Source organism: Cervus elaphus, chromosome 21 (assembly GCF_910594005.1).
Source record: "Cervus elaphus chromosome 21, mCerEla1.1, whole genome shotgun sequence".
In the NCBI taxonomy this organism is placed as follows: domain Eukaryota; kingdom Metazoa; phylum Chordata; class Mammalia; order Artiodactyla; family Cervidae; genus Cervus; species Cervus elaphus.
In genome coordinates this window covers 64,078,447-64,105,962 of record NC_057835.1, presented here as the reverse complement: position 1 = coordinate 64,105,962, position 27,516 = coordinate 64,078,447, and the positions used below count along the sequence as shown (strand labels likewise).

Here is a 27,516-nt window from a genome sequence, read left to right as displayed (position 1 = left end):
TTAAAGTGAGTTCCCCGAGAACTGCTAAGGGTAACATGGTGTTAGCCTCTGTATTCCTCTGGGAAAGCCTCTAGTTGGAACTCGAGAACAAATCCAGACAATCTGTGCCCCAATAGTCTGAATGCATGAGGTGCACCCATGGACTCAGGGCAACAGCTGAGATTTGGGGAATTCCTGGTGCCAATCACACTGTCTCCTGGAAAGGTAGCTCTTCCTGTTACTTAAATCCCATAAGCATCAGGGCAGCCCAGAAATTTTAGTTTCTTCCCAGCTGGGCTGGTGTTTGGTGGGAAAGACAACAGCTGAAGCAGCCTGGGTACTCCTAAAGCTATCTGTACAAGCACATCTCTTCTGTGGGTTCCACCATTCAGAGGTTTAGTTGGGTTTGTGAACATACATTTTATGATGAGGTAAACTTAACATAAAACTCAATGGAAGACTGTTACTTTGTCCTTTGAATGGGAAATGACCTCCCTTTATTTTGCAGGCGAACATCCTGTCCCAGCTCTAGAAACTTCTATAGAATAGCAGTAGCCAGCGTTTACTGAGTAATACTCCATGAGAGATATTATTATTATGGTTACTCTGTTTATTTAAGTTATATGCAGAGCACATTTTGCGAAATGCTGGGTTGGATGAGTTATAAGCTGGAATAAAGATTGCTAGGAGAAATATCCACAACCTCAGATATGTGGATGACACCACTCTAATGGCAGAAAGAGAAGAGGAACTAAAGAGCCTTGATGAAGGTGAAGGAGGAGAGTGAGAAAGTCGACTTAAAACTCAGTATTAAAAACTAAGATCATGGCATCCAGTCCTATCACTTCATGGCAAATAGCAGGGGAAGAGGTGGAAGCAGTGACAGATTTCCTCTTCTTGGGCTCTAAAATTACTGCGGATGGTGACTGCATGAAATTAGAAGATGATTGCTTCTTGCAGGAAAGCTATGACAAACCTAAACAGTGTGTTAAAAAGCAAAGACATCACTTTGCCGACAAAGGTCCATACAGTCAAGGCTGTGGTTTTTCCAGTAGTCACTTACGGATGTGAGAGCTAGATAGTAAAGAAAGCAGAGCACCGAAGAATTGATGCTTTCGAACTGTGGTGTTGGAGAAGACTCTTGAGAGTCCCTGGACAGCAAGGAGATCAAACCAGTCAATCCTTAAGGAAATCAGCCCTGAATGCTCTTTGGAAGGACTGATGCTGAAGCTGAAGCTCCAATACTTTGGTCACCTGATACAAACAGCTGACTCATTGGAAAAGACCCTATGCTGGGAAAGATTGAAGGCTGAAGGAGAAGAGGACGACAGAGGATGAGATGGTTGGATGGCATCTCCGATTCAATGGACATGAACTTAGGCAAACTCCAGGAGGTGGGGACAGACAGGGAAGCCTGGTGTGCTGCAGTCCACGGGGTCACAAAGAGTCGGACACGACTGAGCGACTGATCAGCAACAACAACCCCAAGAGAGGCACTGTTCTAGGTACTCCACGTGTCAGAACCGTTTAACCCTTATGATTACTCTTGAGGCGGGTGCTATGATTAGTTCCAGTTCACACATCATGAGAACAATGTTCAGAAAGGTTATATAACTTACCTGAGGAAAAGAAGGAAAAGGAGATAGAAAAAAAAAAGAGAGAGAGGCAAGATGATACTGACCCACCTTGCCCAAGACACCGACTCTCACATGCCAATTCTTCCCTTCCTTCATCTTTATTTGGGATACATGTTGATCAATTTTTGTCTAAGCTTGTCATTTTCATTCAGATAAAGAGTAAAGAAACACAGCTGTGTACTCCTACCCAGTGACAGTCCTGTAGTTATTGGATTCGTTTGAATTTGGATTGAATTGGTTCCTTCAAGGGTCCTAGTTACTTTCTGAGAACAGAAGGGGGTCAGTTTCACTCCCTGTTCTTCCTGCATTCTCCCCTGCACCCAGGGAGGGCTGTGGTCCTGTCGATGAATCCCTAAGTTCAAGTTCCTTCACCCCCAAGATCCAGAAAGCATCTGAGCATTCATGTCAACTGGCAATGCGCCGCACATGCTCCCTGGCCCCTTCCTCAAACACAGCCTGTGCTGGGCTGGGTGTAGGTGTTCAGACCTGCCTCTGGCTGGGCTCAGGGACAGAGAAATATGTGAGGCAGGAAGGCTTCTCCTTCTTGCAGCGATGAGCTGACACCAGCGCCCCCCTGAGGAGAGGATCTGCTGTCACAGGGGGAAACTTCAGAACTGTGATCTGGCTTACGACTCATGAGAGACGGTTTTGATGCAATAATAAAATATTGGGTCTAAATCATGTCCCTAAGTTTGTCACTTAAAAAAATAAACAGGAAAGTGTTTATGTAAGATTCTAAAAATAAATCTGTATATGGCTTTTGCTTTTTTGCCGAGATGTTGATATAGCACAAAATTACTTTTTTGGAAAAAGGAACATAACTGCATTTGGACATATGCAGTAGACTGAATAACAGCCTCCTCAGAGATGTTCTTGTCTCAATCCCCAAAACCTGTAGATACGTTATCTTCCAGAATAAAAGGAACTTGAGCTGGGGCAGGGGTGGGGGGAGGATTATTCTGAATTATGAGTGGAAGGGAGAAGCAGAATGAGATACCCAGAGGAATGGCAACATGAGAAGAACTCAATCCATTGCTGCTGGCTTTCAAGATAGGTATAAAGGGCTACAAGTCAAGGAATGTTTCAGAAAATAGGAAAGGCAAGGGAACAGACTTTCTTCCAAAACCTCCAGACAGAATGCAAGTTGTCCTACACCTTGAGTTTAGCCCAGTGAAACTGATTTCAGATCTCTGACCTCCAGTTTAACCAAACCTCCAGTTTAACCAAAGTTAAACCATGGAGAACAACATTAGGGAAGAAAAACTAGAAAATTTATGGGGTCCCAATCTCCATTCCCTTGGACAGCAAGGAGATCAAACCAGTCAATCTTAAAGGAAATCTACCCTGAATAATCATTGGAAGAACTGATGCTGAAGCTTCAATACTTTGGCTACCTGATGCAAAAGAAAAGGTCGTTGGAAAAAACCCTGATGCTGGGAAAGACTGAAGGCAGAAGGAGAAGAGTGCGGCAGAGGATGAGATGGTTGGATGGCATCACCGATTCAATGGACATGAACTTGGGCAAACTCCAGGAGATAGTGAGGGACAAGGAAGCCTGGTGTGCTGCAGTCCATGGGGTCGAAAAGAACTGGACATGACTTGGTGACTGAAAAACAACTACCCTCATTAATTGACAAGCCTATTATAAACTTGTTTGGACACCAATCTTCACTCTAATTATTAGTATTTGAAGGTGAACATCATGAATTTGCATTTTACATTGCTGTTGTTTAGCTGCTAAGTCATGTCCAACTTTTTGTGTCCCCTTGGACTAGAACCTACCAGGTTCCTTTGTCCATGGGATTTCCCAGGCAAGAATACTGGAATAGGTTGCCATTTCCTTCTCCAGGGGATCTTTCTGACCCAGGGGTGGAGCCCATGTCTTCTGCATTGACAGGCGGATTCTTTACCATTGAGCCACTGGGGCTTCCCTTAAATGGCTTGAATTTTTGAGTCTTGGAGGGACAAAAATTCAGTCAGGAATTTATGGACTAACACTTGTAGCTGAGCTGCAGTTTCACTTACTTGAACAAATATAGCCTTAATTTCTGTATGATTCTGCTGGCCCACAGCTTGCCTTCGTCTCATCACTTTCAAATAGATATTTTCCGGGACCCCTAAAGGATACCTACAGTATGTGAAATGTGAACTTCCAGATGTTCAAGCTGGATTTAGAAAAGGCAGAGGAACCAGAGATCAAATTGCCAACATCTGCTGGATCATCAAAAAAGCGAGAGAGTTCCAGAAAAACATCTACTTTTGCTTTATTTGACTATGTCAAAGGCTCTGACTGTGTGGATCACAACAAACTGTAGAAAATTCTTAAAGAGATGGGATTATCAGACCACCTGACCTGCCTCCTGAGAAATCTGTATGCAGGTCAAGAAGCAACAGTTAGAACTGGACATGGAACAACAGACTGGTTCCAAATAGGGAAAGGAGTATGTCAAGGCTGTATATTGTCACCTTGCTTACTTAACTTATACACAGAGTACATCATGAGAAATGCTGTATTGGATGAAGCACAAGCTGTAATCAAGATTGCCAGGATAAATATCAATAACCTCAGATACACAGTTGACACCATCCTTATGACAGAAAGTGAAGAAGAACTAAAGAGCCTCTTGATGAAAACCAAGATCATGGCATCCGGTCCCATCATTTCATGACAAATATATGGGAAACAGTGGAAACAGTGACAGACTTTATTTTTGGGGGCTCCAAAATCACTGCAGATGGTGACTGCAGCCATGAAATTAAAAGACGCTTGTTCCTTGGAAGAAAAGCTATGATCAACCTAGACAGCATACTAAAAAGCAGAGACATTACTTTACCAACAAAGGTCCATCTAGTCAAAGCTATGGTTTTTCCAGTAGTCATGTATGGATGTGAGAGTTGGACTCTAAAGAAAGCTGAGTGCTGAAGAATTCATGCTTTTGAACTGTGGTACTGGAGAAGACTCGTGAGAGTCCCTTGGACTACAAGGAGATCCAACCAGTCTATCCTAAAGGAAATCAGTCCTGAATATTCATTGGAAGGACTGATGCTGAAGCTGAAACTCCAATACTTTGGCTACCTGATGCGAAGAAGTGACTCATTGGAAAAGACCCTGATGCTGGGAAAGTTGAAGGTGGGAGGAGAAGGGGACGACAGAGGATGAGATGGTTGGATGGCATCACTGATGCGATGGACACGAGTTTGAGTAAGCTCTGGGAGTTGGTGATGGACAGGGAAGCCTTGTGTGCTGCAGTCCGTGGGGTTGCAAAGAGTCGAACATGACTGAGCGACTGGACTGAACTGAAAGGATACCTAAAGCAACTGTAGCATCTGCAAACATGCATTTCCCTAAACGGTGCGGACCAACTAGAACCAAATAACGAGCATCCCCACAGGGCTTCTTGGGATGGTGACAAGGCCTGGAGTGTAGACTGTCACAGAAGAGGGGGTGGAGAAAGGAGAGTGGGGAGTTTAGTAATATCCTACAGCAAATTCCAATTCATCCAGAAACAATGAAAACCGGGGGATTAGCATAAGAATAAGATAGAATACAAGAATGATCAGTTTGCAATGCAGCAGAATGGGATAAAATAGCCCTTAATAGGAAAATGGTTTTAAATTTAATTTAATCTCACTGACAATTTGGAAGGTGCCTCAGGGTGCTGCAAGGTTTCCTCTCCACAGTCATGAATATTAATCATCAGGGTGCATTACTATGGAAAACAATTCTGGAAATCTGAACCTTCCATTTGCAGGCTGCTGATGGCAGAAAGTGAAGAGGAACTAAAAAGCCTCTTGATGAAAGTGAAAGAGGAGAGTGAAAAAGTTGGTTTAAAGCTCAACATTCAGAAAACTAAGATCATGGCATCTGGTCCCATCACTTCATGGGAATTAGATGGGGAAACAGTGGAAACAGTGTCAGACTTTATTTTGTGGGGCTCCAAAATCACTGCAGATGGTGATTGCAGCCATGAAATTAAAAGACGCTTGCTCCTTGGAAGGAAAGTTATGACCAACCTAGACAGCATATTAAAAAGCAGAGACATTACTTTGCCAACAAAGGTCCGTCTAGTCAAGGCTATGGTTTTTCCAGTGGTCATGTATGGATGTGAGAGTTGGACTATGAAGAAAGCTGAGCGCCAAAAAATTGATGCTTTTGAACTGTGGTGTTGGAGAAGACTCTTGAGAGTCCCTTGGACTGCAAGGAGATCCAACCAGTCCATTCTAAAGGAGATCAGTCCTGGGTGTTCATTGGAAGGACTGATGCTGAAGCTGAAACTCCAATACTTTGGCCATCTCATGCGAAGAGTTGACTCATTGGAAAAGACCCTGATGCTGGGAGGGATTGGGGGCAGGAGGAGAAGGGGAGGACAGAGGATGAGATGGCTGGATGGCATCACTGACTCGATGGGCATGAGTTTGAGTAAGCTCCGGGAGTTTGTGATGGACAGGGAGGCCTGGCGTGCTGCGGTCCATGGGGTTGCAAAGAGTCGGACATGACTGAGCGACTGAACTGGACTGAACTGAAGAACCCTAAGTATGAAAACTTTATTAAGGAATCTGTGTCCTTCCAATTATGACCTGCAAACTTACTGTGGTCCTGTGAGTGGATGAAGCTGCTTTATAGTAGAGAAAGTACATTGTTAGGGGGAATGCCCCTTCATTTTTGCGATCACTTTCTGAACACAGAGCCAGCAAGGGCTCAGCAAGTGTTTACCAGCACCCTTTGCACCTTTTCAGCAACGTTCCACCCTCCCTTGTAGAGTGGATTCGATAGCACAGGAAGAGTGTCTATTTTCTTCCTCATATTATTTTTTCCCGGTGCCAGCTACTTAGTAGGTGTTTTACCACAGGTGTGGAAGGAGCTTGTGAATAATTCTTGAAAATCTATAAACCCACATAATGGGGACTGTCCTCCCTGACTGGGAATCTACATCTTCAGTACTGGCCACCACACCATTGCAGCCAGGAGAACTGTGCAAAAAGTGTTAAGCAGGCAAAAACATGATGGTTGATGGAAAATTTTTTTTTTCCTTAGATCTCAATCAGGAAGCAATTCTCTACAAAAAGAAGGTACCCATGCCATTCACTGCAGGGAGGCAGGGAACGAGGGCAGAGCACCACCCTCCTAGGTAAAAAGGAGAGACAAAGAAAGCTAATTAAAATCGCATGCTCATTCAATCAGTCGTGTCTGACTCTTTGCGACTCCATGGACAGCAGTCCACCAGGCTTCTCTGTTCATGGAATTTTCCAGGCAAGAATACTGCAGTGGATAGCCATTTCCTTCACTAGGAGATCTCCTAGACCCAGGGATAGAACCTGCTTCTCCTGCCCTGGCATGTGGCTTCTTTAACACTGAGTCACCTGGGAAGCTCAAATTAAAATTAAAAACCACGTTTTAAATTTGAAGTTTTATTTAAGTAGCAAAGGCTCAGAACAATTGGAGAGGTGCAAAGACAGGGGGCACCCTCCACTCACTTCAGAGGTACATTTGGAAAAACAATTTGGCAGACTATCTCAAGAGTCTTAGAAAGAAATGCTTATTCCCTTTGGCCCAGTAATTGTACTTCTGGGAATCCATTCTTAGGAAATAATCCTAAATATAGAAAAAGCTTCATGCATAAGAATCACGTATTTGTTATTTCATTTTTAAAGTTATAGTGTTATGTATAACAAAGACTGGATACAACTTAAATATCCAATAAGGGAAAATTAGGTATATTATGATATGTTGTATGAATATTATGCAGCCATTAAAATGTTTGTGTTGAAAGTTTCAGTAGTATGAGAAATGCTTATGTTTTGATTATGTTAAATGAAAAATGGCAAGGTACAGGATTTCACATGCATTATGAAATCAATTAGATATTTTTAAATATATGGAAATAGGACCAGGAAGATGTATTAGAAAATTATTAGCAATGATTCCCTTTGTAGGTGAAGTGGGGTTACGGAGAATTTTTCTTTTTCTTTTCTTGTATACTCCCTGTATTTGTGTGTGTGTGTGTGTGTGTGTTGGTCGCTCAGTCATGTCCGACTCTTTGTGACCCCATGGACTGTACATAGCCAGGCAGGCTCCTCTGTGCATGGAATTCTCCAGGAAAGAATATTGGAGTGGGTTGCCATTCCCTTCTCGAGGGGATCTTCCCGGGCTAGGGATTGAACCCAGGTCTCCTGCATTGAAGGCAGACTCTACTGTCTGAGCCACCAGGCAAGCCCTATATTTTTATAGTAGACATTATATTTTTCATATATTTATCCTTGGGGGAAGGGAGAAGTCCTTTATTTTTGTTTTATGATTCTTGTCTCTGGGGCATTCATTCTACACAATTTATTCAGATAGTTACTGTGTGGGGGCCAGGGAAAGCACCGGTGGCCCAGGCAGAAAGGAGAAGGGGCTGGAGGATCTGGGAAAGCTCATCTGTTTTCCTGCGACGGCTGTAGCTGTCACTCTGACTGCCGGGGGGGTCTCAGTCCCACTCCCAGGAGCAGGCCCCAGCCTCGGCCACAGGCTCAACAGCAGGTGAGTCGTGCTGCTCTCCCCCAGGCTCAGCCCTCAGCTCCTGTAACCAGGTCTTCCATGGATCCTTAAAAGCAGGTGTCACACACCTCCACCCTCATCCCCTGCTTACCTGTATCCGAGTTCTTTCTGTCTCCTGTCTCTTTGTATTACACCCTCTGCCACCGTTCCAGCACCCCACTAGGTCTCCCGGGGCCCACAGCTCTGCCTCTGAACCCAGCCTGTCCTGGATGAAGCCTCCAAGATGAGCCTTCCAGGAAGCCAGATGACCACTTTCTTGTACCTGCTATTTGCTGCCAGATACTTCCTTCCTGTGTCCCACGCACCTGCCAAGATGGTGCACCCTCCCTGGGGCTGCTCGCCCGCGTACGTGTTTCTACTGTCCCCAAGGCCCTTCTGACCTCCTCCCCCCCGCCCCCGCGCTGTGTTTCAGTCCCCTAAGGCTGGTCCCCAGGCCCCGCCCTCTGCTGACGAAGCTGTCGTTGCCATGACTGCAGCTCCTTCAGCCTTTCCTCCTCCGCAAAGCTTGCTGGGAGCCCACAGGAAAATGTGGCCAACGCGAGGGCCCCTCTTCCTGTTCTTTGAGGAGATTCACTCTGGGTGAGTGATTTGAGGAAATAAAATGGAGTACTTCCTATTAAAGTGATGGAGGCCTTGATTCTGCACTGTTCATCTCTCTAATGAGACAGAAACTAGACTAGAGATCCCCACTTTTATTCAAGAGTCTAGGGAATTCCCTGATAGTCCAGAGGTTAGGACTTGGCACTTTCACTGCAGGGGCTCGGGTTTGATCCCTGGTCAGGGAACTAAGATGCCTTGTTCCCTTAGTTCCAGGAACTAAGATGCCTGGTCAGGGAACTATGCCTTGTGACCAGGAAAAAAAAGCCTAATGAAGTTGGAAATTAATTCTGATAATGACAATGAGTTATATGTATGTGTATATATATATATATAACTGGCACTATGCTTAGCACTGAACAAGGAGAATCAATCTAAAAATAATCCCACAGCAGTGGGCACTGTTGTGGTTCCATTTTACAGATAAGGACACTGAGGCTTACTTAGGTGAACTAACTTGGTTAAAGTCACAGACATAGTGACTGAAAGAGGTAGGATTTGAACCCAGGTCAGAGTTTGGTCAAAAACATTACTCTGCTGGGTCCAAGCAGGTCATTGCGATGAGTGGATGGGGTGGCCCCAGTGAGCAGGACCACCTGAGCAGTGCATGTCCCTCAGTAGGGGAGAGTCACCGCAAAGCCCCTGGTGACCTAGTCCAGGCAAGAATGTGGGTCTAGTGTTGGCAGAGCTCCTGAGTTCCCAAGAGATGCTAACCAGTCTGCATTGCTATGTGTAATCTCCCTGTTTCATATATGGGTTCCACATTTTCAAAGACCCTGGCTAGCCCAAATTAGTGCCCAGGCAGGCCACCAGCTTGCAATCTCTCCAATAAGCCATACTGTGGGCGTTCCAGTGCTTCCTGGGATTCGCACGCTCCCCTTTGTAAAGGGCAGGGGCTACATACCTGCACAATCTCCAGCATCTCTGCCTTGCTGATGTAGCCATTTCCGTCTAGGTCATACATGCTGAAGGCCCATTTCAGCTTCTGCTCCAGCTTCCCCCTTGACGTTACGCTCAGGGCTATGATGAATTCTCTAAAGTCTATCGTCCCATCTCCGTTGGCATCGAAGGTGCGGAAGACGTGCTCTGCAAACTTGGAAGCATCCCCGTAAGGGAAAAAGTTCCCGTAAATTTTCTTAAACTCCTCCATTGACAAGTGTCCGCTGGGGCAGTCTCTCAAGAAGCCTTTGTACCATTCCTGGATCTCGTGCTCCGTGAAGTCCGTGCTTTCCAACAAGTCTTGCATGACCTCTGGGCGCAGCTTGCTGTTCTGTTTTCCCATCTTGACAGCAAGAATTCAGCTGCAGACAGAAAAGAATACAATATAGAGAGTTTCCTAACCTGTTCTTCAGAGGCACATTTTACAATCTGTGATTATTCCTTTGGGAAAAAGAAAAGAAAGTGTGACTTCAATAACATTGTCTAGGGCTTGCCAACCTTGTGCTCAGCCCAACAAAATGTAGAAAGAGGGGCAGGCAGAAGATGCAGAGCAGAAATATCAGTGAAAACTGATACTTCTCTGACGCAGAGCCAAATGAAAGACAGGAGATTTATAATGAAAAAGGAAGACACTACACACATACGCACACACAGAAATGATTACTTAGTGCTGCCTTATCTATTTGCAAGAGGTTGAGCCTGGTTTTAGAAAGACCAGGGTTCTAACACCCAATCCAAGTATTAGTAGGGAGAATTAAAGGAAAGGATCAAAAAGAGAGAGCAAAAGAGGTAATGTCACATGATTTAGAGTATTTGCAAATAAAATGCTTGGGTATCTTCTGAATGTTATAAAGACAGACATGAGTAAGGGAAGTAGAAACTCATGTAATTCCATTAAATGCTACCAAGCTTGGTCAGTTATTTAAAACCAAAATGTCAAATCACTGTCAACATTGTGTTTAGATGGTAAAGGTGATGTTTCATAAAGTTATGTCCTATGATTGTGGCTTATGAAACTGGTCAAATTTTCCTTTTTAAGATACAAAAAACTTCATATTTTCTTATCACGGTAATAGCACATCCATAGTAAAATAGCAAACAACACAGCAATACATATAGGAAAGTCAGTATCATTTCAAATCTTAACAAACACTGCCCACAATTTGGTGTGTGCCCTTCTAGATTTTTCATATGCACCCTTATCTAAAATGCTATTAATAAATGTTTTAATATGTTTACATTTCAAGAAACAAGAAAATATACCCTTTGTTACTTATTTTAAAACTTAATATAATGTGGGGAATAAAGGCAACTTTTATTAAGATGGAAAAAAACTTGCAATTACCACCTTCCCATTCACAGAGCCAGTCAACATTAACCACGTGCCATATATCAGGCATATTTCTGGCACTGTGGATGCAAAAAGTAAGATGCGACCCCTCCTCCTTAAGGGACATCCAGTTGCCTATATATTGGGGGGCGGTGTGGCAGTGAGAGGACAACACAATAAACTTTCAAAAGATGGTATCAGGGGAACGGATATGGTGTAGTGAGAGTACATGGACAGGACACCCAAGCCAAAAGGGGACCTGGGTGCTATCAGGGAAGCCTTCTTGGAGGAGGTGAGCTTAGTTCCCATGTCCAAAGTCTTGTGATATAAGCATGGTAAAGATAACTCCCTTCTAATAAAGGGGCTCTACAACTTGTATTTTACATTTTTCTTGTATTGGAAACTTACAGAATATATAAAAGATTTTAACCCCCATTTTAATAACAGTTCCCAATTTCTTTGAGATTTTCACTTTGTGGTGCTTGTTTATGTCTGCCTCCCTCCCAATGCAGGGTGAGCCCCATGAGATGGAGTCTTGTTGAGGTTACTCTGTCTCGCTAGGGCCCACCACATGTAACTTAGGTGAATGAAGAAATGACTCAGATATATAATTACAACATGGAAATATGGAATAATTTTCTTGGAAAAGGAGTCTTTTTGCCCCAAAGATGAGGCCTTGGCTTTCAGAACATTATTTGAGACACTAAAGCTATTTGGTAGTTAAGACTCGCTCTTGGGATCTCTTTTCTCCACTTTGCCACTAGTTTTACTGAGATATAATTGACATAGAGCATTGCATAAGTTTAAGGTATCTGACATAAGACCTGATATACATTTATACTGGGAAATGCTCACCCCAGTAAGTCTAATTAATACCCATAACCTCACATGGTTACAGAAATTTTTCTTCTGTTGAGAACTTTTAAGATATACTCTCTTAGCATCTTTCAAATACACAATACAGTACTGTTAATGATGCTGGTGCTGAAGCTGAAACTCCAATACTTTGGCCACCTGATGCGAAGAACTGACTCATTGGAAAAGACCCTGATGCTGGGAAGGACTGAAGGCAGGAGGAGAAGGGGATGACAGAGGATGAGATGGTTGAATAGCATCACCGACTCAATGGACATGAGTTTGAGCTAACTCCAGGAGATAGTGAAAGACAAGGAAGCCTGGCATGCTGCAGTCCATAGGGTTGCAAAGAGTTGGACACAACTTAGTGACTGAACAACAACAAATTGTTAACTATAGTTACTATGCTGTACGATGAATGCCCAGAACTTATCTGAAGCTTCTACTTGACCACCTTCACTGAACTCCCCCTCCTCCCACCCTTGGGATCTGTTAAAACTGAATTGCCTGTGTACCTATGTGTTGCCACCACTATAAATAAATTCCTTGAAGGCAGGGTTTGAATCTTACACTGCTCAAACTTCTTTCATTATATGCACAGTTCAGGAAATGACAAACAATCCTTGTGACTTGCCGAGCTGGTTGATTTTGCTCCCTGAGTTCTGCACAGAGCAGAATCAGCCCCACTCTGTCTCTGAGGTAGGTGCCCCGGGAAGGGTGGAACAACAATTCTCTTCCCATCAGCACGACCAACAGCTGCCTGAAGGAGCTCACTTTCAGAGGAGACGCTCTACAGAGAATCAGACCAATACCATTTTACGTAAGAGCAAAACTAAACTACAGAATCAGACCAATACCATTTTACGTAAGAGCAAAATTAAACCACAGCTCCAAGCACGATACAAACAGAATTTATAAACTGAACCTTTCAATAACTTTCACTTCCCTCTTGTGTCTTTCTTTTTTTTTTCCCTTGAGAAAAAAAGTGAAGTAGGAGAGAATGGTTTGTATTAGAATTTCAAAACTCATTTAGTTGCTAAGTTGGCAATTTGCCAGAGGCAAGAATTCAGAAATACAAGGTAATACATAATACATGGATTTACAGAGTTCCCAAACATTTTATGGAATTTACAAGTAATGTTGAGTTTTCCTTTTGGGGAGTGCTTTAGAAAAGAACCCTTTGGTGTGGAGTTCAGTCAAATCACTGTGAGAATCCTTTGGTTCTGTGCAAATCACTGAGTGCAAGGCCTTGGGAAAAAATGCCACTTTGATATTAAAATCTGCTCTCTTAAAGAATGATTTATTTCCCAGGATGTAGAAAGCACTGTTTCTTCAAAACCAAACTTGAGTTCCTTTCCCAATGTTTAAAAAGTATGTCTCATTTATTAGCTGTTTTTGCACTAGAAACAAATTGCTTCAACATTTTGGCTAAGGCTCCCACTGAGACTGATCTGTGTGCAGCTATTTTTCCCGTAAACAGTAATTAAACCGCATTTACAAATTCATTAGCACAGAAAGGCCATAACACAAACAAGGCAGAAGAGCATGGAATAAGTTATCTGGGAAGCGGGAGTTTGCAATTTAGGCCAGAATTTGTTTCAGTAGATAACTACAAACACTTTACTAACTATGATGTCCGAACTTGAGAAAACCATCTGGACATGGTTAGGCTGTACAACAAAAATCTCCGGGGATGTATGATACCATTTCTTCCTTTAAGGGAGAGAGGGAAAGATAGAAAATGCCTGACAATACTTTTTTCTCTTGGAAGACAGGAATTTTGTTGGAGTTGAAGGGTCGGGGAGGGGACCTTAAGGGAAATGCTACATTAATTAGCAGTCTAAAGAAAACAAATCATCCTGAGACAAGAAGTTGCTCCTCAGGTCAAATCCTTTTAATTGCTCCATTCAGTCATTAAAATGTTTATTTTGTGCCAGTAGAACAGGGCATGGAATAAAAATGCTCGGGCTCAAAGACTGGCTCTATTGTTGACCAGCTCTTGGGTAATTCACTTCAATTCTTACCGCACTTCAGTTTTCTCATCTGTGAAATGAGGTCAGTTGTCTGAGTTCATATCTCACTGATTCGATGTGAGAATTAAATGAGACCGTCATAAATGTAAACATCTGGCGTTGAGTCAGGGACAGATGCTCTGGTCAGTGAAAACTACATCTTACTCCTTTTTTTTTTTTTTAACGAGTGAATTTTAATATTAAAAGTAAAGTGGTGTGAAACTAGAATTTGTTTTTTTTCTCTGTTAAGAGGACAACATTTTTATTTTATTTTATTATTAAACTTAGTATTTTGTATTGTAGTATAGCTGATTAACAGTGCTGTGATAGTTTCAGGGGGACAGCAAAGGAGCTCAGCTATACATATGCTGTATTCTATCTTTGATGGCGCCTCATACATTATTCTACTGAGCCTTCACAGCAACTCTGAGGGATAGGCAGGGCAGCTTTCACCATTTTATAAGAAAGAGAAAGAAAGAAGAAAAGGAAGAAAGAAAACCCAGAGAGGCAAAGTGACTTGTCCTGGGTCCCACAGCTTGTGAGTGAGGGAGCCAGATAGGAAGCTGAATTTGCATGTGACTGTCAACTGTCTTTTTTTTTTTTTTTAATTGTGTCTGACTAGCTTCAGAGACAAGCAAATATAGAAATTAAGACAAAAGCTTTATAAAATGCCAGAAAGCAGTAGTAAAGAAGGAAGAAAGTGTTAGTTGCTCAGTCGTGTCTGTCTCTTTGTGACCCCATGGACTGTATAGCCTGCCAGACTCCTCTGTCCCTGGGATTCTCCAGGCAAGAATACTGGAATAGGGAGCCATTCCCTTCTCCAGGAGATGTTCCTGACCCAGGGATTGAACCGGGGTCTCCTGCATTGCAGGCAGATTCTTTAAGGTCTGAGAGAACCTGCATGCCAATGCAGGAGACATAAGAGACGTGAGTTCGATCCCCGGGTTAGGAAGATCCCCTGGCATCTTCCCAAGTGTGTATGGCAACACACTCCAGTATCCTTGCCTGGAGAATCCCATGGACAGAGAAGCCTGGCGGGCTACAGTCCATGGGGGTGCAAAGAGTGGGACATGACTGAAGCGGTTTAGCACACAGGCCACCAGGGAAGCCCAACAGGAAAGAAATGACTTCCTGCTAGAACGCATCCATTCCACAAATGTGGGCAAAGTGTCTATCAGGACGGAGGCATGGCTCAGGGCACTGAGGATTCAACCAGAAGAGCCAGGCCAAGCTCCTGTCCTTGTGGAGCTTACAGCCTCTTGGGAAGAGATACACAGTAAATAAGTGAAATATGAGAAGGAGACATGCCATGGAGAATAGCAGAGTGGGTGGGGAATGCCAGGAGTGGGTGGGTAGGTGTTAACACTTTAAATAAAAAGCCAGGGAAGGCCCCATTAAGAAAGTGAGATGTGTGAAAAAGACCAGGGAGGTAGGGAGGTAGCCATGGAGATGACTGGGAGAAGACTATTCCAGGCAGAGAAAACAGCAGATGAGAAAGTCTCCACGGGAGTGTGCTTAGCACACTCAAGGTCAGGGCTGGAACAAGGGTGGGAGGAAACAAAGGATATGAGATCAGAAGAGCAATGAGGACCCGATGATGTGGGACCAGGAGGGAACCATGTGCGCTCTGGCTTGGACTCTGAGTGAGATGCAGCCATTGCAGGATTCTTAGCAGAGAAGTGATAGGAGAGATTTATATTCTAACAGGATCTTGCTGTTGTGTGGACAGGAAGCTAAAGAAGGATAAGGGCAGCAGTGAAAAGACCACTGCAATGACCCAGGCCAGAGATAATGGTGGGTGAAGCTCGGGGAACAGCAGAGGAGGTGAGAATTGGTGGGATTTGGGACACAGCTTGAAGGTAGACTCAACAGGATCGTTGATGGTCCAACTGTAGGGTGTGAAGAAAGAGAATGGTAAGGTGGAAGCTGACATTTACTGAAATAAGAAAAATGCAGGAGAAGCAGGGCTTTGGGATGAGGTAGGGGACTTTGTTGTGTGCGTATGTTAATTCTAAGATGCTTGATTATATGCTGACTGAACATGTTGAGCAGGTAGTTGGATGTGTCTACAGTTAGAGAAGGTGGTCCAGGAGGCGATTTAAATTTGGGAGTCGTCAGCACATAGATCGTATTTACAGCCAAAGACTGGAAGTGAATGAGGATGGAAAAGAAATGGGGATAAGGACTGAGCCCTTGGTCACCCTGCCATTTAGAATCTTTGCCAATAGAAAGAGAAGAAGGAACCAGCAAGGGAGAAGGAGAAGGACTTAGGGAGACACAGAGGCTGAGACCACAGTCTCCGCATTGGGTCCTTTGCGCCAGCTCAAGGGGGCACATGAACGTGCTCCAGGCAGCCGCACGGGAGGGCCAGGCTCTTGGTTTCCTCTCTGGACCTTGTGCTCTCTCCCCAACCCCAGCCTGTCCTGTCTCCCTAAAGGTTGTCATCTTCTGCCCAGTTATTCACTCCCAACCCCAAGGACTCACCCGTGATTCCTTTCACTTTTGTTCCATAAGCAGGAGCTGTCCAACCTTGCCTCTGTCTCTGAAATTTGTCCCAGATCCATTCACTGGCACATCTCCACTGTCACGCCTCAGCCTGAGCCTCCATCCCCTCCGTCCTGAACATCTGTAACCCCCTCCTCGCTGGATCCTCACTCTCCACTCTTACCCTCCTTCTCCCTGCCTGGCTCTCCACTGAGATCCCCAGAGTGAGTTTCTAAAAACACAAAACAGACCAGGTCCCTCCTCTGCTTAAAGCTTTACAGGGCTTCCCTAACACATGGAGGACAACAACCCAGACTCCCTCCTGTGGCTCAGAGACTCTGAGCTACCCTGGCCATCCCTGACGTCCTTTCAGCCCCCCTTGCCCAGGTACTCTGACCTCCTGCATGCTCCAGCTTTGACCTCTATAAAGACTTTTGCTTCAGAGCCTTGAAGAATACATATATATGTGTGTATAAAGTAATATATATATATGTGTATATATATATTTTTTTACTTTTTACACTTTCTTGACTTCATATCATGGCCATCTTCTTTTCATCTTCCCCATCTCACGTGGGATCACAGTTCACCAACCAGGGATTGAATCTGTGGCCCCCAACACTGGAAGACCAGAGTCTTAATCACTGGACCACCAGGGAAGTCCCTTGAAAAATACTTTTATGTAGCAATTGGGTCCTCAGCCCTTTCAAGTTCATATACCTTGTAAGATCAATCTATGTACCTATCTACTATAAGATACATATATAATATATATTCATTTTTGTTGAATCTCAACTGCATTTAATTAAATGAAACACACATGTATTCTATTAGACGCCAGCATTCTGTTACTCAGTAGTTTAACCTGAGATGGGCAATGTGAAATTTCCCAACGTATTTTGGGACACATCCAGCCATCCAGTGTCCAAAAAATAAATCTGGGGTTAATATTGACCACAGATGACAAAGGAAAAATATACAAGACACCAAACCACTAACAAAGAACCACACGCAGGAATCTAAACTATGAAGTTAACTTTCCATCTAAAAAGAATTAAAAAAGGAATAACCCCTAAAAATGATGCCGCAGGGAAAGGAAACGGCGAGGAAGAACAACCTTTCTACATGCACATGCTCCCTTCTATATATTTTGTATCTGTGGAGTGGAAAGAGCTGCAGCATTTCATTTCTGCCATTCCTCACAAGGTTCCAAAAGTCGGTGAGTTAATCCTCAACGCCCAGAGTTAGATTTTCCAGGGAAAAAGTCCATAACTTACCCTGGACAGTCTGGTTAACCTCAGAGGAAGTTGCAATGCAAACTGCACTGAGTTCTTCTAAAACGGAATTTACAAGAAATGAGCAGCTAAAGTCACATTTAGCTGCAGCAAGGAACATAGAGCTCACAGTGGTTTCCGAAAGAGGCCAGGTTAATTAAAATGTTTGCCTCTTTGGAACATGTAACCTTGTCCTCTAAAGAGTTGCTTTGAATTTCCAACCAATGGAATGTCTAAATTATGAAAACATAACTAAAAAAAGGCTCCCAAAATGTAAGGAAGGAAATGATAAAAGTTATAGGTTAATGGGAGGAAGCATTCATTTACCATGACCGAGACATCATTGTTTTGGCCATCTGAATTTTACAGGCAGCTAAAATCCAGCAAATTCATTTCAAGGTCAGTTGTCCTTACTTCTCACTGGGGAAAAAAAATGACTAAATAAAAACCTGAAGAACACACTGCTTCAGAAATTTCTCTTCAGTGGAACTTGCCTCTCAGTGGGAGTTTGAAAGGAGACCGTATATATAAACTGACATATTTATATATAGTGAGCAAATTAGGAAATGAAATGCAGTGGGGCAGAAAGAGAAAAAAAAATTAAAATATTACAGAGGGAGAATTGAAGTTATGTAACACCCATTCCAGTATTCTTGCCTGGAAAATCCTATGGACAGAGGAGACTACCAGGCTACAGTCCATGGGGCCGCAGAGAGTCGGACACGACTTAGCAACTTAAAAACAAAAAAACCAACACTCTCGCTAGCTTAGTTGCCTTGACCAGAGAACGCTCTGCCTGCCAGTCTTTGGTGAGATGGGCTCATATAAGGAAGCAAGACGTACTTCATCTGGATCACAAAATGGCTTTGTTGGAACTGCCTGAAATCTGTCACGAAGCCACTGCCTGTAGGGAGGCCTTCTTCCCGATGACAATGGGGTATTTTTACCCACGCCTCCTGATTGCCTGGTCATACCTGCAACGCCTGGTCACACACCTGTACTCACTCCCCCCGCAGAGAGATAATGGGCGTGAGATGAGCACTTAACCGGTTCAAAGGAGACCGTGAGCAGGAGGCTCTCTAGAAACAAATTCACACGGCCTCCCGCCTTCCGCAGGCTCTGAGATAAAGCCCACAAAACCTCTCCAGTCTTCCCAGGGTGAGCAGCGCTCACGGACTCTGAAATATCTGGGCCCTGGTTCTACAGAGCCTGAATTTCAGACTAGACAGGGCCTGGCCTTGGGCTTTTTTTCCAAGTTTTATTTTCCATAAAAAATAAAGTACAACCCACATTACTGCCAATAAAACATATATTTCTGATAGACTCTGAGTAGAACATTATCCAACAACAACCCTTTCCCTCATCTCCCAAAATGGAAATATTTTTAGTTTTGCTGACTGCTAAAGTACTACATTACTATTGCAAAAAATGTAAGTAATAAAGGGATATCAAAACTAGAATGTGAACACCTCACTCTGATCCAATAGTACTCCATAAGAAATAACCATTACTAACAGTTTAATGTATATATAACAGTTTTATATATATATATATAATATTATACATTTAAATGCATATATATGAAATCCGTGGCGCTTCCCTGGTGGGTCAGTAGTAAAGAATTTGCGGGCAATGCAGAAAATGCAGGTTTAATCTCTGGGTCAGGAAGATCCCCTGAAGAAGGAAACAGCAACCCACTCCAGTATTCTTGCCTGGAAAATCCCATGGACTGAGGAGTCTGGTGGGCTACAGTCCATGGGGTCACAAAAGAGTCAGACACAGCTTAGAGCCTAAACAATATGAACTCTGTACATGCTAACCATAAATGGGATTGTTTTCACTTAAAAGAATATTGTGGATATTCTTCCATGTGGATGTATCTCATCTTTTAAAATTGTTGAATCTTGATTAATTGATTCAAGATGGTATTGAACACTGACCTAGGGCCAAGCATTGAACTGGATAGCTGACAGGATACTTAGTAACATGAGGCTCACAGTTCATTGCATGACATTTACTCAACAAAGCCCCCTTGATGGCCATTCCGGTTGATCCCACTTTGATTCCCTCAGCATTTACCTTGGTCATGGTTCCTGGATTCCTTGGGCAGTATTTATTACAAACAAGTTCTTGATTCATTGACAAGTACCATGATCTCTAGACTCTCCCTTATAGATTCATCAAACAAGCCTTTACATGGCAACCATGCATTTTGTAAGGGTTTATACACCAGCTAGGATTAGAATTGAATCTGATTTGGAATTGGGCTTGGAATTTCACCCCACCCCCTCAGCCTGTGTTACAGGCAAACACATGCAAGTTTGACATTTGTTATTCTTGTACCTAAGAGGCCAAGGCCACGTTCACCCTGGTCTTTAAATAGCGCACTACTGTCACCATGTAAATGCCCCCTTTTAGCCTAAAGACTATTTTATGCACACAGCACTCTAAATCCTCCCTTGTTCAATACTCATCTCCTGACTTTTCATGCCCACTCCTTCCTCCTTACTTCAAACCAGCTAATGGCTGACTCCCCCGACACCCCTCTCAGATCGCCAGCAATTGGAGATGAACTTACATTGCAAGCTTAAAGTGCCCTTAGGTAAGTGGCCTTGAGTAAATGGACAGGGGCCATACTAAACCACATGCAGAAACTACAAAGCTGATCCAATGAAAGACATTGTCGGAGTGCCTGAAGTCAAGGGCTTCAGATGAAGCGCATGGGCTCCCGTGCCATCGACACACCTAGCCAGCAGACCACTGCATCAGGACTGCCTGTCTGGGCCACCTCAGGCCAGATGCCAGCTCAGTGCCAGCTGCAGGGAGGAAAAGAGGGGGAAGCTCTGAGGGCCCCATGCATGCTCCAGGGCTGCACAGGCTAAGACCCTACCTTGGCTGACTTCCATGGAATTCCTATAGTGATAAATTTCTGCTTAGCTAGATGTACTAAATATTCTCTTATTTATTTATTCATCTGTCTAGCTATTGGCCATGCAGCATGGCAGGTGGGATCTTCATTCCCCAACCAAGATGGAACCTGTGCCTCCTGCAGTGGTAGTGTGGAGTCTCAACCACTGGACTTCCAGGGAAGTCCAATAGTCTCTTATTTAAAAGATAAGAATGACTACTTTGAGTTTTGATAAGACCATAAAACAGAAGACTGAGCCAGCAAGGACTCCGGAGGCCAAACAGATCAGCTATAGGGATCAGGCCTCCTCACATGACCTGCAGCCAGAGGCACACAAGGAGCTCCAGTGCCCATTTGGAGACTTCCTCAAGGGGCCACAAATGCATTTAGCTAATTGATGCAAGCACCTCCACAGAGTCTAAGAATAGTTCATAATTCTTTTTTATTTATTCAGCAAACATGTGTTTAACATCTACTGCTTCCTGGCTTGAAATGAATATTCCTACAAAAATAGCATCCTACGTAAGATAGGGAAAGGAAGCGAGGGAGTCTGGGATTCCAGTTGCAGCTCAGAGCATTTCATTAATACTTCATCTTTACAATTTTTCTGTGGAGTTGATGAGAGGGATGTTATATCTTGGTTTTACTCTAAGGGGCTAAGAGGGGCTTTGAGAAGCTAACCATAGTGACAAATTCATGCAGCTGGTAGCCCCAGGGGAGTAGCGTGGGAACCACCCTCCCCACTTCCATCCCTTTCTCGTCTCTGGCTGGGTCACTTTTGGTATTTGAATGCTTCTGTTGGAAGGTACTGATCAATCAGTCTGTATCCTGGCCAATGTGGCTAAAATATTAATGCTCGTCCATCACATTTATGTACAGGTTAGAAGTCCAATAACTCACAGGCAAGGAGAGACTATGAAGTACCTTTTCTTCACTTCTTGCAACTTTTGCGTCCCCCAGCAAGATGTGTGGAAAGAGAATTGGACTTGGTAGCAGAGGAAGTGAATTGAAGTCCTTATTGTAGTCCAGTGTTATGTGACTTTGGAAAAGTCATCTGACCTCCCTAAGGTCTCATTCTTCTACAGTAAAATAGACATAGTGATACCTCTTCATGTGGCTGTTTGGTGGAAATACGAAATGAGAAAAAGAAATCCTGATGAGTGAGGGAAAACTCAGTGTTGTGTCTGGCATCTAGCAGGTGTTCAGAAAACATCGACTATTAATCTGAGAGAGAGAAGGATTCAGCTTGGTTGGCTGTTTACAAACAGGAGCCGTCCAGAGCTGGGGACATTGTCCCCCTTGCTTTAGCTTCATGAAGAATTAGAACAAAAGCAAGAATGTGACATGAGAGAATGAAAAAAGAGAACCACTGCTAGCTTCCGGCCTGACTTTCCCCTTGGATCACTTGCCAGATAGGAAAGACATTTGGGGTCTGCACCCAGAGAGGACTCCTGCCAGACCCCTGGCTGAATGTTTTTCTCTGCATAGCAGTCATTATTCTAACCAGAAATTAAGCAAAGAAGTCTGATTGGAGAAGCAGCTGATGGTGAGTAGGACACTCTTTTTTTCTCTGGTTTCCTTCCTGAGGTTGGGACGTACGACTGGGCAGAATCCTCTTCAGAGGAGCCCCATGGCAATGGGATGGTCAGCCTTCCTGCAGTGGGATGGTCTGGCTGCTGCAAGCGGGACTTGTAACCTGTCCTCAGGGTCTGGCAAGACAAGAATGCAATTTTCAGAACTGGATACCACTGAAAAAACAGGATATCAATGACTGATTGAATCAATTCTTCTTTACCAGGGGGAAGAAATGATTCTCTGTTGCTTTATTACTTTTTTTTTTTAAACCATCTTTTCTAAGATCAGAGGTGAAGAAGAGAAATAAATTGGTTAAAAAAAAAAACTCCATTTATCATTAGGGCAGAAAAAAAAACAGCCATAGGAAAATCCTTGTCTCTCAAGTTATTTCCAATTACTGCCACTATTTCTTAATGCAGACCTTATCTCTCATCTGAATTCAGAAATATTAACTGTTTTCCAGTCTTAAGACTCTGCATATGATTATGTCATTTCTCAAAAGTCTTCCATGTTCCATACTGATGACAGATTAGAGGCGAAAGCCCATTGCTTGGTCCTCGGGGGCCTTAAGGTTGCACCCCAACCTCATCAGAACCACAGAAATCGTCATTCTAACCCTGAACTTGACACATACTTTTCTTTCCACTCCAGTCCTCACAGTGGTCCAGGGAATGAAGCTTACGAGAGAATAAAACTCAAAACCCTTTGTAAACACTGAAGTATTTCCAAGTAGTCACTACTATGACTCTCTCCTCTACTTGTTGACATCTCACTTGGTGTCAGGTGGAGATTACTGTAATACTTCCTACACTCAGCTGCCCTTTCGCTTCTAAGTGAGTGTGAGGCATATCTGTGGAGTTTTGTCGGGGCCTCTCTTTACAGCTCTGAGAACGATGTTGGCATGTGGTAGCTGCCTAAGAAACAATGGCTCTGTTCTGTTGAACGTATGTTCTGTCAATCCTAGAGGGTATTGCATTGCTTGTGTAACTTTAAAGAATGCCACTAATATTTACAGAACTCCAGGTGTATGCTGGCCACTACACCAGCAGCCCAATGCCACAAACTAAATAAAGCACAGCCCCCCAACCCTTTGCAGGTTTATGGGGCTTTCAGTATAATGTTTCAGGAGATCCCTGAAATACTGCTAAGAAAGGAAGAGGCAAGATCACTTACTTACAATAAAGAAATTGAGGGCGACGATGTAAGGATTTCCCTAAGGTTCCATGGGTGATAAGTTTCAAAGACGGAAGCAGGACACAGGGCTTTGTCCTCTGTCCACTCAGCGCAGCACCTCATGGTGGAAGACTCAGCAGAGCCTCAGGGAGGATGCTGCCAAGGGTGGCAGGCCGTGTGCATGTCTGTTGCTTAAGAAAAGCCTTCCCATCTAGCTATTTACACTCCGGTTACTATTTCCTTTTCTTGCTCAGAGACAATGAAAATGGAAGCGTAATCTGAAAAAAGGGAAGGTGAAAATATATCCACAAAGTGACAACAATGCAATAAATTCAAACAGAGGATCCACACCAGCTCTGAGAGAGGTTCTGTGTCCACCCAGGTGAGTCCCCTCCTTGTCTGGGCTTCCCAGGTGGCACTAGTGGTAAAGAACCCACCTGCCAATGCAGGAGACAAAAGCTACGACCTAAGTTCCCTGGGTTGGGAAGATCTCCTGGTGCAGGAAATAGCAACCCACTCCAGTATTCTTGCCTGGGAAATCCCGTGGACAGGGGAGCCTGGTGGGCTACAGTCCGTGGGCCACAGAGAGTTGGACATGACTGAATGGCCAAGCACACACACCGCCTCGTTTAGACTGTGTGTGCCTGGGTGGGTTTTCTAACTTATCCTGCACATCCTACCCCTTTGCCAGTGGGGACCCTCCTAACCTTCTCCCTATTTCTTTTTTAAAAAATGTTTTTATTTATTTGGCTGCACAGGGTCTTAGATGCATTATGGGGGATCTAGTTCCCCGATCAGAGATTGAACCCGGGCCCCCTGCATTGGGAGCATGAAGTCTCAGTTACCAGACTACCAGGGACATCCCTTCTGTATGTCTAAATTCTGATCAGAGTGGCTCACTTCTATTGAACCAACTTATTCTCTCTGTATTCTCTTATATTACAGCAAACACTTAAGACCAGTGCAGAATCAGTGTAAAAAACATTCTCAAAATATCCTAAAGTTGTTCAAAGAAGCTGGCAGCATATTCCTGGCGGGTCACTTCCTGCGAGAGGGTCAGTGGAAGCAGTATTGGGTTCACCCCAAGGTGATTAACGTGGCAAGGACAGCAGAGGTGGCATCTGCATCCCACGCCTTGCATACGCACAGAAGCCCACTTCATGGTACCGGGGCCACCAAACCACAAAGGGTCCTGACTTCATCAGAAGACGCTGTAAAGATAATTACCTTCTGCCTTTTCCTGAATGATGTGACTTCTGGCCTTTCCTACTTATTCTTGCAGCACCAAAGGGCTTACTGGTACACATAGCTTAGTAATTATGGCGACAGCAAATACAGTCTCAGTGTGAAGCTGCAGAGATGAACTAGAGAGGAGACTTTCGGGCTATGCATTATGGGTCACTAGCAAAACACCTTATATTTATGAAACAGGCACGTTTATTTATTCAGAAACAAACATGTTTCTGAATCCAAACAGCATGGATTCAGAAGTATCAATACATAACAAATGGCTGGATCTGACAACTTAAATTTTTCTCGTTGATGACAGATTCAGAGATTCAAATATGCTTACTCCTACATAAAATTTGGACTTTGTGGATGGGGTTGGAACAAAAATGATTATAGTAAAAAAAAAAATTAATGAAAATCTGAAATTTACCCAAATAATTTCACTGAAGGAGAATGCAATAACGGAAGAGTGTTGTACTGTATGTAACTATTCTATTTGAATAATGATGAAGATAAATTTGCCAGTACTCCTCTTTCCCTTCATTAACAAATTATGATGTGCAGCAGTGTATAAAATGATAGAGAACATTATTTCAATCCTCCGAGCCAATTGCTTGTTTCTTTAAGAGTAACATTTCCTATTATAAGAAAATTATGCAAAATTAGAATTTGATTGTATTCATACAGGAAGTGATAATAAAAGAACATAGAAGTGAAGTAAAAGCACCAGAATTAACACACTTCAGTAATCAAAACTGAGTTGGATCCGGTTTTAAATAAAAGCCAAAAATAAAGACAAGCATCTAAATTTCAACAGTGATCGGCATGTAGTTTAAATCATTTCTTTCATTTAGATTATAAGAATTTTAAATATGCATTAAAAGGTATATTTTTAAATGTTTAAATTTATCCCCAGTAGATCAAATAATGCAACTGAAAACTTAGAACAAGCACTATTGCTAGAATAAAACTGTGAGTTGGGTATCTAGGAAAAGCTTAGAGTAATGTCTTCATTCAAGAAGGTCCTATTCCTTGTGAATTACTTCACAAGAAGTGAAGTCCTTGTGCCTAGGACCGTGGAAGACATGACAGTGGATTCAAAGACTAATATAGGATGAAATGGCAGAAAGACTCATCAGCTGGTAAACCAGATAGACTATTATTCCACATAAAAGACATGGTCTCTATACTCAAGGAGCATAATCTAAGCACCGTAACAACACTTTACACATAAACAATGAGGATAGGTGTTCTTTTCACTGTGTGGTTGGGTTAAGAAGTATTTAGAAAGACTGAATTTTGCCTATAACCCTATCTGTTAAAAGAAGGAAAGGTGATTTTATGGTCACATGGGAAGTAGATATAGGTGAGACAAAGAGAAAGTGATGCTTTTCTCTTGAACCTTCCCTGCCCTTCATTCTTCTGACTCCCTCTAGAAGCTCTGTGCTATAAGGGACACTACAAATTCTAAGGCTATTTCCATTAGTCTTAGACACCAGAAGAAATAGGATGACAATAAACTAATTTCTTCTTAGATTTACGAAGACATCATATCAGATTCAAATTATAAACATGCCCTGAGGATGAAGCTAAAAGGTAAAGCTCTGGACACAGCATCACAAGACCAAATTTAGTGTGAAATCTGTTCCTCTCTGCCTGGCTGGGAATGCAAATAGGGTGAATACCTGGAATAACAACAGGAAGTGGGAAAGGATCCTTCGGACAGGGATGCTGGATGGGAAATCACAGAGGAGTGTGAGTCCTCACTTAACTCCTGAAAGAAGGTAGAAAAACACTGAAATGCAGAGAGCACGTGGCATTGACTTGGAAGAGGGACCCATATGCCTCGCAAGGAGAATACAGTTTGTTGATGGAAGGATCAGAGACCCATCAAGGCTCAGTCCGTGAATCACCACTTTGTTTTCATCTCCCCTTTCTCTTTTCCTCAACTCCTACCTTCCCTGGTGTTAAGGTTCCTCATGATCATTCTCCCAACGCCCACTCCTCCACCCAGCCTTCTTTCTGCCATGCTCACCTCATCCCACCCCTGTTCACAGCTGGAGGCCGTGTAGCCTGGCAGCTGTGAACCTCATCTTTTTGGATAGACCTCAAATGGAATCCTAGCTCTGCTTCAGCAACAGACTATCCCTTACCCCCACTTCTCCCCAAAGCAAAAAAAAAAAAAAAAAAGTTGGCTTTTTGAAACTAGAGCATTTTAAACAATTGCATTTCCAAAGAGAATCATGGCTTTATATTTGCATAATTCAGACTTCACTTGGGTGTTTTTCATAGTCAAAGAAACAACCCCAAAGTAACAGAGGAGCTCCACTTCTAGAAAGATAGGTTATAGTTGCAGATTTTTAAGTAACTTTAAAAAAATCTGCCTGCAATGTGGGAGACCTGGGTTCGATCCCTGGGTTGGGAAGATCCCCCAGAGAAGGGAAAGGCTACCCACTCCAGCATTCTGGCCTGGAGAATTCCATGGACTGTAGAGCCCATGAGGTTGCAGAGTCGGACACGACTGAGTGACTCTCACTCTCACTTGAAAAATAAAAGCTTTTCCCTATCAAGGTTTAAAAAAATCTTAGGGTCAAAGTTTCAGGCTGAGCAGGGATCCTGTTTCATTACTAGTTTATTTACCACATATTTTCATTGTTAGGGTCAAGCTCAGTAAAGAAATACCTGTGAGAAGTTCTACTCATCATGTGTTCCTGTTGTGGAGGCATGAGTGTCTCTTAGCACCCTGGGAGAGGACACTATTTATGCAGCACCCTGGGGATGGTAGATGAGGGTGCTGGATGGATGCTTGTGCCACCAGGAACACTGAGGAATCAATACCACACCACCCACAGCTCACCCATGGGCCCCACTCCTGGGCTGAGAAGTCCTGACTTAGACGATCAAAGTAAAATTTACTAATTGTAGGAAAGAGGACATCTCATGACTCCATTACGAATGCCTCACCACTGACTCAGAACTGGGTTG

General features: G+C 43.3%; 1 protein-coding gene across 3 annotated transcripts in view; it reads right to left on the bottom strand.

Moving 5' to 3' along the window:
- Window positions 1-27,516, bottom strand: part of NCALD (neurocalcin delta) — a 322,563-nt gene that overhangs the window by 11,136 nt on the left and 283,911 nt on the right. For all 3 annotated transcript variants that reach the window (XM_043879831.1, XM_043879829.1, XM_043879830.1), the window contains one exon: window positions 9,656-10,052. In XM_043879831.1, the coding sequence (XP_043735766.1) occupies window positions 9,656-10,033 (378 nt within the window). In that variant the 5' untranslated portion in view covers window positions 10,034-10,052. The remainder of the gene's footprint in view (window positions 1-9,655; window positions 10,053-27,516) is intronic.